Source organism: Thamnophis elegans, chromosome 8, assembly GCF_009769535.1.
Source record: "Thamnophis elegans isolate rThaEle1 chromosome 8, rThaEle1.pri, whole genome shotgun sequence".
In the NCBI taxonomy this organism is placed as follows: Eukaryota; Metazoa; Chordata; class Lepidosauria; order Squamata; family Colubridae; genus Thamnophis; species Thamnophis elegans.
Window position 1 is genome coordinate 67,346,754 of NC_045548.1, and position 14,888 is coordinate 67,361,641.

Sequence of the window (14,888 nt, forward strand, 5' to 3'; positions counted from 1 at the left end):
TTGGATACATGGGAAAGAATCTGGGTAAGAAATGTGAAATTTACACAAGCTCAAAATCTGAGAGAAAATTTTTACAAGATGTTCTATAGATGGCATTTAGATCCTAAAAAGTTGGCTTCTATGTATCCGAATGTACAGCCTAAATGTTGGAGGTGTGGTTCTCTCGATGCTACATATTATCATATATGGTGGACCTGCCAAAAGGTTAAGGCATTTTGGATAAAAATATGGTGGGTCATGCAAAATGTTTTTAAAAGAAGGATAAAGTTTAGTCCTCAGTTATTTTTACTAGGTATATGTACTGACTTTACAGTGGTAGAGACCAATTTGATTCTGCACCTGATAACTGCAGCAAGACTGTTGGTGGCGCAATATTGGAAGAAGGAAGACTTGCCTACAATTCAAGAATGGACATTGAAAGTAACAAACTTAGCTGAAATGGCTAAAATATCGGCATATCTCAAAGATCATTCAAATGAGAGATATAAACGAGACTGGAAAAAATGGATTGACTATATACAAAATAAATATGGGACTAAGAAATTCCAGTTAGCCTATGCTTAAGATCAGAAATGATTTAAACTGTTAAAAGTCAGTTCAGTAAGAAGAAGCTAAGGTCAATCTAGAATGTCATTAATTTCTTTATTTCTTTTTTCTCAATAGATTTTAGACTGTGTTAGTTAAAAATCCATACCGTGTACGGGTTCTGGGAAGTCGGGGGGGGAAGGAGGAGGGGGGGGTGGAGGGAGGGAGGGGTACACACAACAAAAAAAATTGTACTTCAATGTCTTAATGATTGACAAATGATGACATATTTGTGGTTTTTTTTTAAAGAAAAATAAAAAAGTTCTGTTAAAATAAATATGAACCAGTTGCAAAGGACTTGAATTTTGATCATGTGACTGTGGGAATGCAGCAACAGTGTGAAAAATGGTCATGTCATTTTTTTCAGTGCCGTTGTAACTTCGAAGTTGCTAAATCAATGGCTGTAACTCGAGGACTATCTATAGACATTTAGTCTCATTCCAAAACTAATCAAGTAGCAGAAGGTTCCCCAGAGTCTCCCTTCAGTCAAATATAAGACACTCCCTAAATATAGTAGGCATTTTGTGAATAAGTAGGTCTTAAAAGACTCTGTTCACTTTTAAAACTTAAAAACGCTGAACTGTTTCTTTTCTTTGTCTTAATTAATTGCATATTCAAATTTAAATTTTAAGAAATGTGGGGCATGACTATGGGGATGAACTAAAAAGAAAGGCACACAGCAGGTGGAAGCAAAAAAAAATTCAAAACTCCTAAAATCAGGGAGGGGGGGGACTAAAGATTTTACAGCTGCTAGCAAGCTTAACACTGGTGCTATTTTAAGTGCCTTATCTCCAAGTTGAGGAACAAAGGCAAGATAACAGTAAGTATCAGCCTTCCTCATTCTATAGCTTTGATCAGTTCATAAGTGACAGTAAAAGATGATTTTATTGTGGGTTATTTTTTTTAATGAACTATAATAGGCAATATGCAAATAAAGAGTGTTACTTCAAGCATAGCAAAACAGAGTTTGGGTTCTACTTATCTAACAATAGGGATTCAAGAAGTAAAAAAAATGATTTGGTGATACGCAGGAAGCACCTGGTGGGTGCATCTTAAACAATGCCTCTAAACCCAAGAAGCAGCTGTGCCGGCCCAGAAAAAGATGAAGCCTCTGAAAGTCTTTTCAGCAGGTGTGATGTGTGTGCCCTACACACACACACATACACAGTCACATTTTCCCCTTTGACCCTGGAGCTTTGCTCAGTCAAAGAACACACCACCCCCAAACCTAACAAGTCCATGATAGCGCAGAATAGCAATAGCAGTAGCACTTAAAGACTTATAAACCGCTTCATAATACTACTGTATAGTACTCTCTAAGACAGTGATGGTGAACTTTCTCGGCACCGAGTGCCAAAACCGGAACACGCGTGCATGTGAGAGCACTCACTGGGGCACCGGAAACCCAAAGACCAGCTGGCCAGCCCACACATGACTATTTTTTGGCAGGTGTCAGGGTTCCAAATAGCATCCAAAATTAAATCCAAGGGAAGTACAAAAAGAGGAAATAGGGAGACATAACTAAAGCAGAATATCAGCAAATAGCCCGAGTCTGTAAAGATGAAGGAAGGAAAGCTAAGGCTCACAATGAAGAAAGGCTTGCCACAAAAGTAAAAAATAACAAAAAAAGCTTCTTCCAACATGTTAAAAACAAGAAGAAGGTTAAGGAAACAATTGGTCCATTGCTGGGAGAAAGTGGCATGAAGGTGACAAGCAACAGGGAGAAAGCAGAACTATTTAATTCATATTTTTTTTTTGCATCTGTCTTTACACAAAGGGATAAAATAGTCCAAACCTATCAAAAACAGCACCACGAAAATCAGATTAGAAATACAAGTTTAAATAGGGAAGAAAATGATAAGTGAGCAGCTGTCTACCCTAGATGAGTTCAAATCACCAGGACCGGGTGGATTACACCCCAGGGTTCTGAAGGAACTGGCAGATGAGATCTCAGAACCACTGAACTATATCTTTGAGAGATCCTGGAGCACCGGGGAACTACCAGAGGACTGGAAAAGAGCTGATGTGGTTCCCATCTTCAAAAAAGGGAAAAAACAGATCCAGGAAACTATAGACCTATCAGCCTGACCTCAATACCAGGGAAGATTCTGGAAAAGATAATCAAGCAACGAATTAGCGAACATCTAGAAGTAAGCAAAGTAATAGCCAAAAGCCAACATGGGGTTGTCAAAAGAGATCATGCCAGACTAATCTTATTCCATTCTTTGACAAAGTGACAAAATTAGTGGACCAGAGGAATGCTATCAATATAGTTTACTTGGACTTCAGTAAGGCATTTGATAAGGTAGACCATAACCTACTACTAGATAAAGTAGAAGAATGTGGTTGGACAGCATCACCACCAGATGGATTCGTAACTGGCTGACCAACCGCACTCAACGTGTAGTCCTCAATGGAACTGCATCTACATGGAGGGAAGTATGCAGTGGAGTACCCCAAGGTACTGTTTTGGGCCCAGTACTCTTCAATATCTTCATCAATGATTTGGATGAGGGAATAAATGGGGAACTCATCAAATTTGCAGATGACACCAAGCTAGCAGGAATAGCCAACACTCCAGAAGATAGGCTTAAGATACAGAAGGATCTTGACAAACTTGAACACTGGGCACTATCTAATAAAATGAAATTTAATGGTGAAAAGAGTAAGGTTCTACATTTAGGCAAGAAAAACGAAATGCACAGGTACAGTATAGGAGGTACCTTGCTCAATAGTAGCAACTGTGAGAGGGATCTTGGGAGTTCTAGTGGACAACCATTTAAATATGAGCCAGCAGTGTGCCAAAAAAGCCAAAACAGTTCTAGGCTGCATAAACAGAGGGATAGAATCAAGATCACGTTAAGTGTTAATACCACTTTATAATGCCTTGGTAAGGCCACATTTGGAATACGGCATTCAGTTTTGGTCGCCACGATGTAGAAAAGATGTGGAGACTCTAGAGAGAGTGCAGAAAAGAGCAACAAAGATGATTAGGGGACTGGAGACTAAAACATATGAAGAACGGTTGCAGGAACTGGGTATGTCCAGTTTAATGAAAAGAAGGACTAGGGGAGACATGATAGCAGTCTTCCAATATCACAGGGGTTGCCACAAAGAAGGAGTCAAACTATTATCCAAGGCACCTGAGGGTAGGACAAGAAGCAATGGGTGGAAACTAATTAAGGAGAGAAGCAACTTAGAACTGAGGAGAAATTTCCTGACAGTTAGAACAATTAATCAGTGGAACAGCTTGCCTCCAGAAGTTGTGAATGCCCCAACACTGGAAGTCTTTAAGATAATATTGGATAGCCATTTGTCTGAAACGGTATAGCATTTCCTGCCTAGGCAGGGGGTTGTACTAGAAGACCTCCAAGGTCCATTCCAACTCTGCTATTGTATTGTATTGCTCAAAGTTATTAAAGTTATTGTATTGCTCCAATTTATTAAGAGAGCCATGTTGGCACGTCTGGGAAAACCTGAATCTGAAAGCTTCCCGGTTTTCCCCACCTAGTTGAAAGTTCAACATCTTGCCCCATACCCACAAATCCATCTCCATTGCCATGCTGGCAGTTCCACCCATCCAGTTCCAGTCAGGTGCAGAGGTACAAACACAAAGGATGGCCTTGGCTTGCTAGAAAGAATTTTGTTATGGCTACATATCATCTAACTCTGTACAATACCCCCTCCCATTTTCCCACAATAGAAAATGCATAGTAGAATAACAGAAAGTGTGGCAGGCAAAAGATCCAAAAGAAAAGATGGCTGCAGGCCTGACAACCATTTTTTGGCTGTTTTGTGACATTTTCAGGCCATTTCGGGGGTCCAAAATGGCCCCCAAAATGACCTGAAAACAGCCTAAAAAAATGGCGATTTTTGGGCCGTTTTTCGGATTGTTTTCAGGCACCTGTGAAGACCGGCTGTCCGGCATGCATGTGAGTGCCAGAAACCAGAACAGCAGTTGGCGATGGCACGCATGCCCACAGAGAGGGCTCTGCATACCGCCTCTGACATGCATGTCATAGATTAGGCATCACGGCTCTAAACAGTTTACAGTCAGCATATTGTCCCCAACAATCTATGATATGTAGACCAGTACAGGTAGTCGACTTACAACAGTTCATTTCGTGACCATTCAAAATTATGACGGCACTTAAAAAAAAGTAACTTTTGGCCATTTTTCACACATACGGCCTTTATAGCAGCCCCATGATCACGTGATCAAAATTCGGACCCTTGGCAACTGGTTCATACTTATGATGGTTGCAGCATCCTAGGTCCATGTAATTTACCTTTTGCAACCTTTTGATAAGCAAAATCAATGGGGAAGCCAGATTCACTTAACAGTGGTGGTACTAACTTATCAACCAGAATGATTCGGTTAACAACTGTGGCAAAAAAAGGTTGTACAATGGAACAAAACTCACTAAACAAAAGTCTCACTTAAAAGAACAGAAATTTCGGGCTCAATTGTAGTTGTAACTCAAGGAGTAGCTGCAATGATCGTACAATCCTGGATGCTTCACAAAATTAGTGAGATCAGCTATCAAATCATCCTGAAGCAAGAGAAAAAAAAATTCTTTTTGCTTCGTATGTGTTATGGACTTTCATTTCCCGGTTTTACACTAGTTCCCCCTTATTTTCATACTTGCCACCCAGAGGAAATCTACAAGTGTACTAATTACTGTTTGTTTTCTTGCTTTCTTTCTTTTTTTTTTTTTTTTTTTTAGCAAAGAGCACATGCGAACCAAATAACTCTTTCCAGTAAAGCCTCAAGTTTTTTTTTTTTTTTCTATTTCCAGACAGCTTTGCTGGTCCTTTTCCTAGTTCTCTTTTCTCACATCCCTGTGCTCTTTTTTTTTCCTCTGTAGTGCGAGTTTTAAAAAAGGAGAGCCAGTTTGGTGGTGTGGTTAAAGAATTGGCTAGAAACCAGGAGACTGTGAGTTCTAGCCCTGCCTTAGGCACAGAGCCAGTCAGTCGGTGACTTGAGGTCAATTACTCAGTTATAGTAAAAGGCAAGGATAAACCAATTCCAAAAATGTTGCCAAGGATTACAAGGTCCTGGAGACTAACTTGAAGGGGAGGTGTAGAAAGAAACATGCAATCTTCTTGTCCCAGAGGTGCTTTTTCCCCAAAAGGCAGCTGGACTTCCTTGAAAGAAGCTTCTTGGATGAAAAGTAAAACGCTCTTGAAAACGTTTCACTTTTCATCCAAGAAGCTTCTTCAGTTCTGAAGAACAGCTCTGAAGAAGTTTCTTGGATGAGGAGAAGCAAAACGTTTTCAAAGGAAAAAAGCAAAGAAAGTCCAGTTGCCTTTTGGGGAAAAAAAGCATCTTTGGGACAACCATGTGCTGGATGTTTGAGAATCTCCACAGACATGCAATCTTCTTGGTCCTCTTCAATTTCCAAGCTTTTCCAAATGAGCTAAAGGGATCTCTTCTTCTCCGCAGTAATTCTGTGAGGTTGAGTCAAGGGTCTAGACCTGTGATGGCAAACCTATGGCATGCAGAGTCCTCTCTGCGGGCACATGAGCCGTCACCCAAGCTCAGCTCCACTGCGCATGCGTGCGTGCCTTCCGCCAGCCAGCTGGTTTTTGGGTCTCTGCCAGTACATGCGGGAGATGTGTGTGCATGTGAGAGGGGCAGCGGTCACACGTGCATGCACTGGGGGGGGGGAGTCGTGCACACATACATGGGGGCGGAGGGGTGGTTGCGGCATGCCACCCACCCACCCCCGCAGCTCATTCTTGATCTCAGGAGGCTGCAGGGAGGCCTACTAGGCCCAAAACCGGGGGGTGCGCATGCGTGTGGGTGGAGGGAGTGCAGGGGGTTGCGCCTGCATAAGTAGGGGGATTGCACACACATCGCATTATGGGTGTGGGGGTGCAACACCCCCCCGCGCTGCATTCCTCTTTGCCATCGTACACTTTCAACACAAGACGACAAAAAAGGTTAGCCATCATATGGTCTACCACAGGGGTCAGCAAACTGCGGCTCTGGAGCCGCATGTGGCTCTTTCCTCCTTCTGCTGCTGCTCCGTCACTGGTCGGCGCCACAATTTTGAGAGGAGCTTCCTGGGGAGGGGGGGAGAGAAGCACGGCGTGCCAGGAGAAGACTCTATGGCAAGGGGAGGGTTTTCCAATTGTCTCCACAATTGATAGGGCTTTCGATTATGACAGGTAGAGGAAACAGTACGCCACGCTAGGAGACTCTATGGTAGGGGAACTTCCGGTCAGCTCCAGAATTGAACAGGGGGCTTCCGGTTAGGACCTTTGTGGCTCCCAGTGTTTTCTTTTCTGTGGGAAACGGGTCCAAATGGCTCTTTGAGGGTTTAAAGTTTGCCGACCCCTGGTCTAGACCAAAGTTCCCAAGATTGATGATGTACTAAAAACCTGTGTCATCCCGGTAGAATACCTTAACTACTACACTATTTTAGCTCTCATGTTCTCTTCCTTCCTCTAAAAATAGCTTCCAATCCATAACTATTTCTTATATGCAATCCTTTATTAGTAGAAACAATTGGCTTCTCACATCTATCAAAGTTGCTCCATTTGCATTCTCGACCACTAGTTCTAAATAAAGTTATGCTTTCCCAGACAGAATTAACAGTTTTTCCAACTTAAAAAAAATTATTTAAGAGTAAGAACAATTTAACAGTAGCTTCTCTTTACTAGAGGCTGGGGAGTCGTATGTCTGGAAGTTTTCCATTCTGATTCCTGCACTGAGCAGAGTCTGCATTTCTATTCTGCATGGCTCCGTCCAACTCTTTGGTTCTTTGATTTTTTGCCTAGGGAAAATAAATTCCAGGGAGCAAGTAATATTCCAGATTTTGCTACCCAATGTCTTTTCCTTTCCTTTTTTGGTGTTAATGCATTTGAATCCTCACAAAAACAGGACGTAAGACGGATCTGCCTATTATTCACTAGCTGCATAATTCATTCCTCTCTAATTTTTAATTCCCGCTGGCCAGCTGGGAAACAGATCAGTTTTACTGACAATTAAGATACAAAAGGCTTCTGTAAGTCTTCTGTAAGTGCACCAGACAAGGATCAAAACCATTCCGTATGCCTAGAAATCACTGTGGGATCTTTGGAGCTCTCTGAGCTTGTTTTCTTGCAGATGTTTCATTACTCAACTAGGTAACATCATCAGTGCACTGATAATATTGCCTAGCTGGGTAATGAAATGTCTGCAAAAAAAAAATGATCAGGTTCAAAGAGTGCCCTGTACCCCACAGTTCAACCCTGAGTTACAAATATTTTCTTCTACCCTGTTTCCCTGAAAATAAGTCAGAGTCTTCTTTTCTTTTGACTCCCAAAATAAGCGCTTGGCCTTATTTTCAGTGAGGTCTTATTATTTTTGAGGTGAAGAAGGCGGTGAGGGTGGTCACCTCATGATTGCTGCTGTGTTGTGCGGCGGCCATTAGCGTGACAGAAGGGGTGCAGTGGCTAGGTTTGTGGGAGCGGCCGTGTGGGGGATGCTTGGGGCATGTTTCTTCCTCCCTTATCCCCCCCCTCCAGTCTCGCCTCACCACCTCGTGTTGTTTGCGTGGCAAGCAACCAGAGGAAATGGTGGGGACCGGCTGCACATGTGTTTAAATATTTTTTTGTTTATTTTTTATTAACAAACGTGTAAAATACACACACAAAACCTAGATGTACACCACATTTACACAATACAATACGAACAGGAGGTTCCTGTTTTTTCTAATAGCAATTATCAATTGATACCGTTCACCTTATATTATTTCTCCTTCTATTGCATTTCATTTGGATTTCACCATACTTAACCCTCTTATTTTACTCATAACTATTATTTTTTGAGTTTTGTTATATTTCTTCATTGATTCTTGTTTCTTTTCTCCATCCACCTATACCATTTATCCCATATCTGGTAGAATTATGATTCTTCTTTTCCCTGAATTTCTTTAGTTAGTTTGTCTATTTCAGCACAATCCATAACCTTTCTTATTATTTCATCTTCGCTTGGAATTAATTTGTTTTTCCATTTCTGGCCAAAGGCAATCCTTGCTGCCGTAATTATATGTAGCATTAAATACTTGGGGTTTTTTTGTATTTCGCAGACAGTTCCACCACAAAACCGCGTTCGACTAAACCGCGCTCGACGAAACCGCGTAGCTGACGTCATCAACAGCGCGACAACAGCGCGGAGACAGAAGCACGCTGTAAACGCTAAACCTAAAATTAACCCCTAAACCTAACCCCCCTAAACCTAATCCTAAACCTAATCCTAAACCTAACCCTAAACCTAACCCTTAACCTAACCCTAAACCTAATCCTAACACTTAACCTAACCCTAAACCTAACCCTAACCCTAACCCTTAACCTAACCCTAAACCTAACCCTAACCCTTAACCTAACCCTAAACCTAACCCTAAAGCTAACCCTAAACCCTTACCTTAAATTGAATTGGCTTGCTTTCAAAGTGCTATTTAAAGCGCCCTTCTTTCTCCGCGCTCGCTGTTGTCGCCCTGTTGATGACGTCAGCGACGCGGTTTAATCGAGCGCGGCTTAGTCGAGCGCGGCTTTATCGTGCCACGTTTGCAGACATTATTCCTAATAAAAAAACTTCAGGTTTCCATTCTATTTTAAGTGTTTAAATATTTTCATGGAGGCTTATTTTTGGGGGGGGGCTTATTTTAGGGCATGTGCTCAAAAGCCCAATTGGGCTTATTATCCGGAGAGGTCTTATTTTCGGGGAAACAAGGTATTAGTTTTATCACACTTTTCCTTTAACTTAAACCGTACATTTAATTGCCTTCAACTTAAAACCTAACCAGATAGTATTGTTCAAATGTAAAATCTTGTAACTTCCCCTTCTGGGGTGTCTGCCTGCTCAGCTTTTGAAAAATGCTTTCATACGCTAAATGCAATGTAGTTTTAATAAACTACAATGAACAAGTGTCTTAGACAATGACGATGAATGCCTTAGCATGTAGCTGTGGTTTTGTTAGTAAGCTATAGTTAAACAATCCATGCTTAGAAAATTGATTTAAACCCTGCTAATGCAACAGATTAAAGGAAACTAACACAGCCTTGAGAGAAAGCCTGGTAATCAAAAATTTAAAAGATACAAACACTGATGTATGATATGAATGATCAATTTTGTGGCACCTCAAGGACCTACTTTGTTGCATCTGGAGCTTGCTCCTATAATGTAATAGTAAATGAAATTTACTATTTTTTAAATCTATATGCCGCCTATATCTCACTTTCAAGCAATTTAGGGCAGCTTACAATATCATAGAATAATGATGTAAAACAGAATGTTCAATCAAACAATCAGAATGGAGCTGGAAGGAACCTTGGAGGTCTTCTAGTTCAACCCCCTGCTCAAGCAGGAGACCCAATACCTACACTTTAAATCTATATGTTAAAAAAATATCCATGATGGTGAACCTATGGCACGCATGTGCCCATTATTTTGGCACTTGGCACAAAAACCATTAGCCATCACTGCCCTATACATTAAAAATATTAAAAACCATAAGCATTAAAAATCAGAAAACTTGATAAATCAATTCATAGTAAGTAGCCTTATTCTGCTACTACCTCTCATGTTTCCCCTAAAATAAGGGCCCAAAATGAATGTTTCCATTTTTGCTATATTTAAGGACTCTATTTCATTGTTCCACATGTTTCCTCCTTACCGCTCCCAAACTAACTTTGCACAGCCAATTCCACTGCTTTGTTTGCAAATTAACGTCCCCCCAACAGTCTACAATTCTTGAAGACCTTTTTTTTAAAGTGAGGTATGTCCTGCTACCAAATGGAACAGCCCATGCCAATATAGAAAAGTGGCTTACCTAAGTTGAGACTGGAGTTTTCCCGCTTTATTGATGAAATCTTCCCAAATTGGATAACTTCCCTGGAAGAGAAAAGGCACAAAACTTTGATCAATGCAAATATTTCCCATGTCTAAAAATATTAAGAAACTTACAAAAAGGAAATACACAGTGGCAATAAATAAACACAGAGGTAACATTGATCAACGCTCTTCTTAAAGACTCAGGATGGGAAAAAACGTTCATATTAGCACAGATTAATTTCTTCCAATCAAATTCGTACACTAACCTAGATTGTACGTAGACAAAAATGGAGGCTACTTTGGAATAACCGTTTCTCTTAACTTTACGAAGAGGTTGGGGAAAACAAACAACCTGTTCACACAACCAGCCTGCAAACCAACTGAAGACTGTTAAAATTCATTGTAACCAAGATGGAACCTGGTAGTACAGAATTTTAAATCCATCCTCAGTCATAATGAAAAGACGTTCAACTCTCAAACATATACAGGTTGTCCTCAGCTTATGACTGGTTCAGTGGTGGGATTCAAAATATTTTACTATCGGTTCCATGGGCATGGCTTGGTGGGCGTGGCGTGGCTGGCGTGGCAGGGGAAGGATACTGCAAAATCCCCATTCCCTCCCAATCAGCTGGGACTCGGGAGGCAGTGAATAGATGGGGGCGGGGGGCGGGGCCAGTATGAGGTGGTATATACCGGTTCTCCAAACTACTCAAAACTTTCGCTACAGGTTTGCCAGAACTCATCAAAACCTGCTGGATACCACCTCTGGACTGGTTGCTTTGCAATCTCGAAAGAAAACTTACTTACAACCCAAATTCGAAATTTCAAAGTCTGTGGGCCATCCCCCTACAGTCACATGACTGCATTTTAGGTGTTTAGGTATTTGCCTACATTTACGACTATTTGCAGCAGTCCTGCAGTCACATGATTTATCATGTTTGAGGGAAAACAACAGTTACTATCGGTTTCTGGCAACCCCACCCATAGAAAACAATTGGTTCAACTAATGATTGCTGCATTCACTTTTCAACCAGCCCTCAAAAGGCCACATTGAAGACTGTCATGTTTTATGACCATCACAACGTATGAGCAAAATTGTGGGGTTTGATTACAGTCATAAGTCAAGAACTACCTCACAAATTTTTAATAACGGCATTTTTTAAAATTTGTTTAAACTGACCCAAAGAGCAACCTAGGAGTAAGGATATAGTATGTATCAGTGATTGCTAAACTATTGGGTCCAATTACTCCTCTTCCTGGTCTCAAATAATTTTATTACAGTATCCCCCAAAAAGCAGACTTTATTGTTTTAGCAAGGATGGTCAACTCACAAACAAGCAAATAAGAAATTATCTCCAGTTTAAGAACCACTGGCCTACATGCATATATGTTCGCTTTCCAGTATACAGAGATGTGACATTTATAGAAATTATTAAAATGTGTGTGGGGGGGGGGGTATCACACCAGGAACAGGGGGAGCAGAGTGAAAATTTTGGAAAAAGTGCAAAACATTCTACCGAGCTTCATTTGATTGCACTGACAACATGAAAAACTTTATTTAAAACAAGGTTCGAGAAGAGAGCCTGTGTCAAAAGTCCGATACTCCTCAAATAATGTCTTGGAGGCTAGGTGACATCATTGAGCAGAAGCAAAACTCTGCCTTTTTGCAGGGTGAATTTATTACAGAGTGCAAGGAGCACCCTGAAGTAACTCCTTTGTAGGTATGAGGACTTGAAGGCCTTCCTAAGACTTCCTCCATCTGGGTCAGCCTTCCCCTGAAGTTCCAGATCTCTGATGATAGAGCAACAAGTTTCAGGAAAGAGACAAATCCATGCCAACTAATTAATAGAGCTTGGGCTCAAGACTTATGTTTGGTTATACGTTAACCAAACTTGTTATATGTTAACCAACATATAAAATAAAATTATTTGGTGTACTTGAGACATAAAGAATAACAAGTTTGGTCTAGTATTAACACGATGGGCCTAGGAACCAGGAGACTGAGTTCTATTCCCGCCTTAGGCATAAAAGCCAGCTGGGTTACTTTGGGCCAATCACCAGGAGAAAATGAGTTCTAGTCCTACCTTAGGCATGAAAGCTGGCTAAGTGACTCTGGGCCAATCACCAGGAGAGAGTGATATCTAGTTCCTGCCTAGGCATGACGACTGCTGAGTGACTTTGTGCCAATCACCAGGAAAGAGTGAATTTTAGTTCCGCCTTAGGCATGGAAGATGGCTGGAAGACTTAGACCAGTCACCAGGAGTGCGTGTGAGTTCTAGTCCCATCTTAGGCATGAAAGCCGGCTAAGTAACTTTGACCAATCACCAGGAGAGGGTTCTAATCCCGCCCTAGGCATGAAAGCTGTCTGGGTGTCTTTGAGCACCTGTATTATAAACAGGCCATTTTTGGTTCATTTTTGCCCCCCCCCCCAGCCCCCAGGAGCACTCTATAAGCCTCCTAAAGGCTATGCATGCCCCTTTTTTGACAAAAAAACAGGCCCATTTTTGCAGAAAATGGGCCTTTTTTGCTCATTTTTGCTTGTGGGGAAAATAGATGGAAAAATACTATATATGTTTCCCGTCCTGAGCTATTTGTAAACAAATAACAAAAGCAGGATAAAAAACGGATAAATAAAATAATGCATCCTTCTAAGCCTGAGCCACAATTTTCTTCTTTCCCAAGTCTTGAACTGCAAAGCCCGGGAGGAATGCAATGAGGCAAGTCAATTCCTAACCCCACTCCCAGCCTCCTAATCCTAATCCCCCTTTTCCTCAAACTCTGATTCGGTTTTGACAAGGCGGCTGCCATAGCTCTGGGGCAATTTGACAACTCCTGAATCATCCCACTTTTCCCAGGAGACACCGCAAAAGGCCCATGAAACAGAGACACCATTCTGTCAAAGGATCAATCACTTCTCCATAATCATGAAACCAGATCGGAGCAGCTCTTGGGCTGAGCAAAAGATCTGTCAACTGTTGGTGATTTTGAAGGACCAAGATGTAGGTAAGACTCCCTTGCCTGGCCTCAGCCTCACCTGTTGTAGCACAACCCCCAAACAAAACAGCAATTCATTCAGACGTTCTCAGATTTCTTCTCTCTCTTTCTGGTTCATTTTCACCGAGCTTTAAAACCATCCACTTCACTTCTCAGGGATTCTCCCCCCACCCACCCACCCGCAACAACATGAAGCGTTTGCCTATGTTTTCATTGAATGGAATTTCACAACATTTAGTCTAATTCAGTGATGGCTAACCTTCTTGTAAAGGCATGCCCAAATTGTATGAGTGCACACTATCACACAGGGACCACACCCACAATTCAATGTGCCCTGCCCACCTACTCATACATGCGTGACCACCAACACAGGCAGGCGCACGCAACACCCCCCACACGGAGGGAGAGTTTTCGTTCTCCCCAGGCTCCGGAGGCGAAAATGGCCTCCCACATCTAGAGGTGGATTCCTACCAGTTCACACCTATTCGGTAACCGGTTCGTCAAATCTACCGAACTGGTTAGAAGAGGTTCCACCAGTGGACCCGGAAAGCAGGCCACACCTACAGAAGAGGTTCCAAAATTTTTTGAAACCCACCACTGGTCCTTGGATATGATTATTCTACACTATCATGCTCATATTTATAAAACTCAGTGCCTCTGTGAAAAGGTAAGGATGACTGCTGCGTTTGTGGTGCAATCAGAACATTGCGTGTGTTGAAGTTGTTTTAACGCAAACCAAAGATGCCTTTTAAAAAACAAGTTTACATCATATTCTTATGCATGCCGGTGCTGTGTGTGAGGTAATTTGAGGTGGTTCTGACAAGTGTCGTCGGCATCTTCATATCCGGTCACATGGGTGGCAAGCCACTCCCATCTGGTCACATGAGCAGCAAGCCACTCCCACAAAGGAGGCCACACCCACAGAGTAGGTTCGAACAATTTTTGAAACCTACCACTGCCCACGTCCCTCCGGAAGGCTGAAAATCAGCTGGTTGGGACATGCATGTGTGCCGTAGCTGATGGCTTGTGTGCCGGCAAATATGGCTATAGGTTCGCCATCACAATCTTTACCCGATTACTTATTTAGTCCTCTGATTTATAAACTGTCTTTCTTCCCGACAGTCAAGGCAACATAGGCAACTTCTCCAACCTTGCTTCATATCTTCAACTCTTCAAGCTGAGCTGAATGACTGACCCATTGAGTTTCATGATGAGATAAACTAGGACCTTGACCAGGCCTGCCATAGTCCAAGAGCCTAATCAATGTACCATACGTGTTCAGCAGCATCAGACAATCACATTAAGTGCACCCATGGAATCCTTATTTGCTCTGCTGTTCATAAACTGGACAGCTGTGTTGCCCACAAACTTAGCACACATAATGAAGAGGGGGCTTTGTAAGTATCAATGTATGTGTAGAGATTTATTTTTCCAGGAGAAAAGGTAAGACTTAGATTCTTTCATCCTGTGAAATCTATTGAACATC

The 14,888-nt window shown here is 41.8% G+C and overlaps 1 protein-coding gene across 10 annotated transcripts in view; it reads right to left on the reverse strand.

The window, feature by feature from the left end:
* MTSS1 (MTSS I-BAR domain containing 1) overlaps positions 1–14,888 on the reverse strand; it is a 170,167-nt gene that overhangs the window by 133,001 nt on the left and 22,278 nt on the right. For all 10 annotated transcript variants that reach the window (XM_032222244.1, XM_032222242.1, XM_032222241.1 and 7 more), the window contains exon 2: positions 10,407–10,468. In XM_032222244.1, the coding sequence (XP_032078135.1) occupies positions 10,407–10,468 (62 nt within the window). The remainder of the gene's footprint in view (positions 1–10,406; positions 10,469–14,888) is intronic.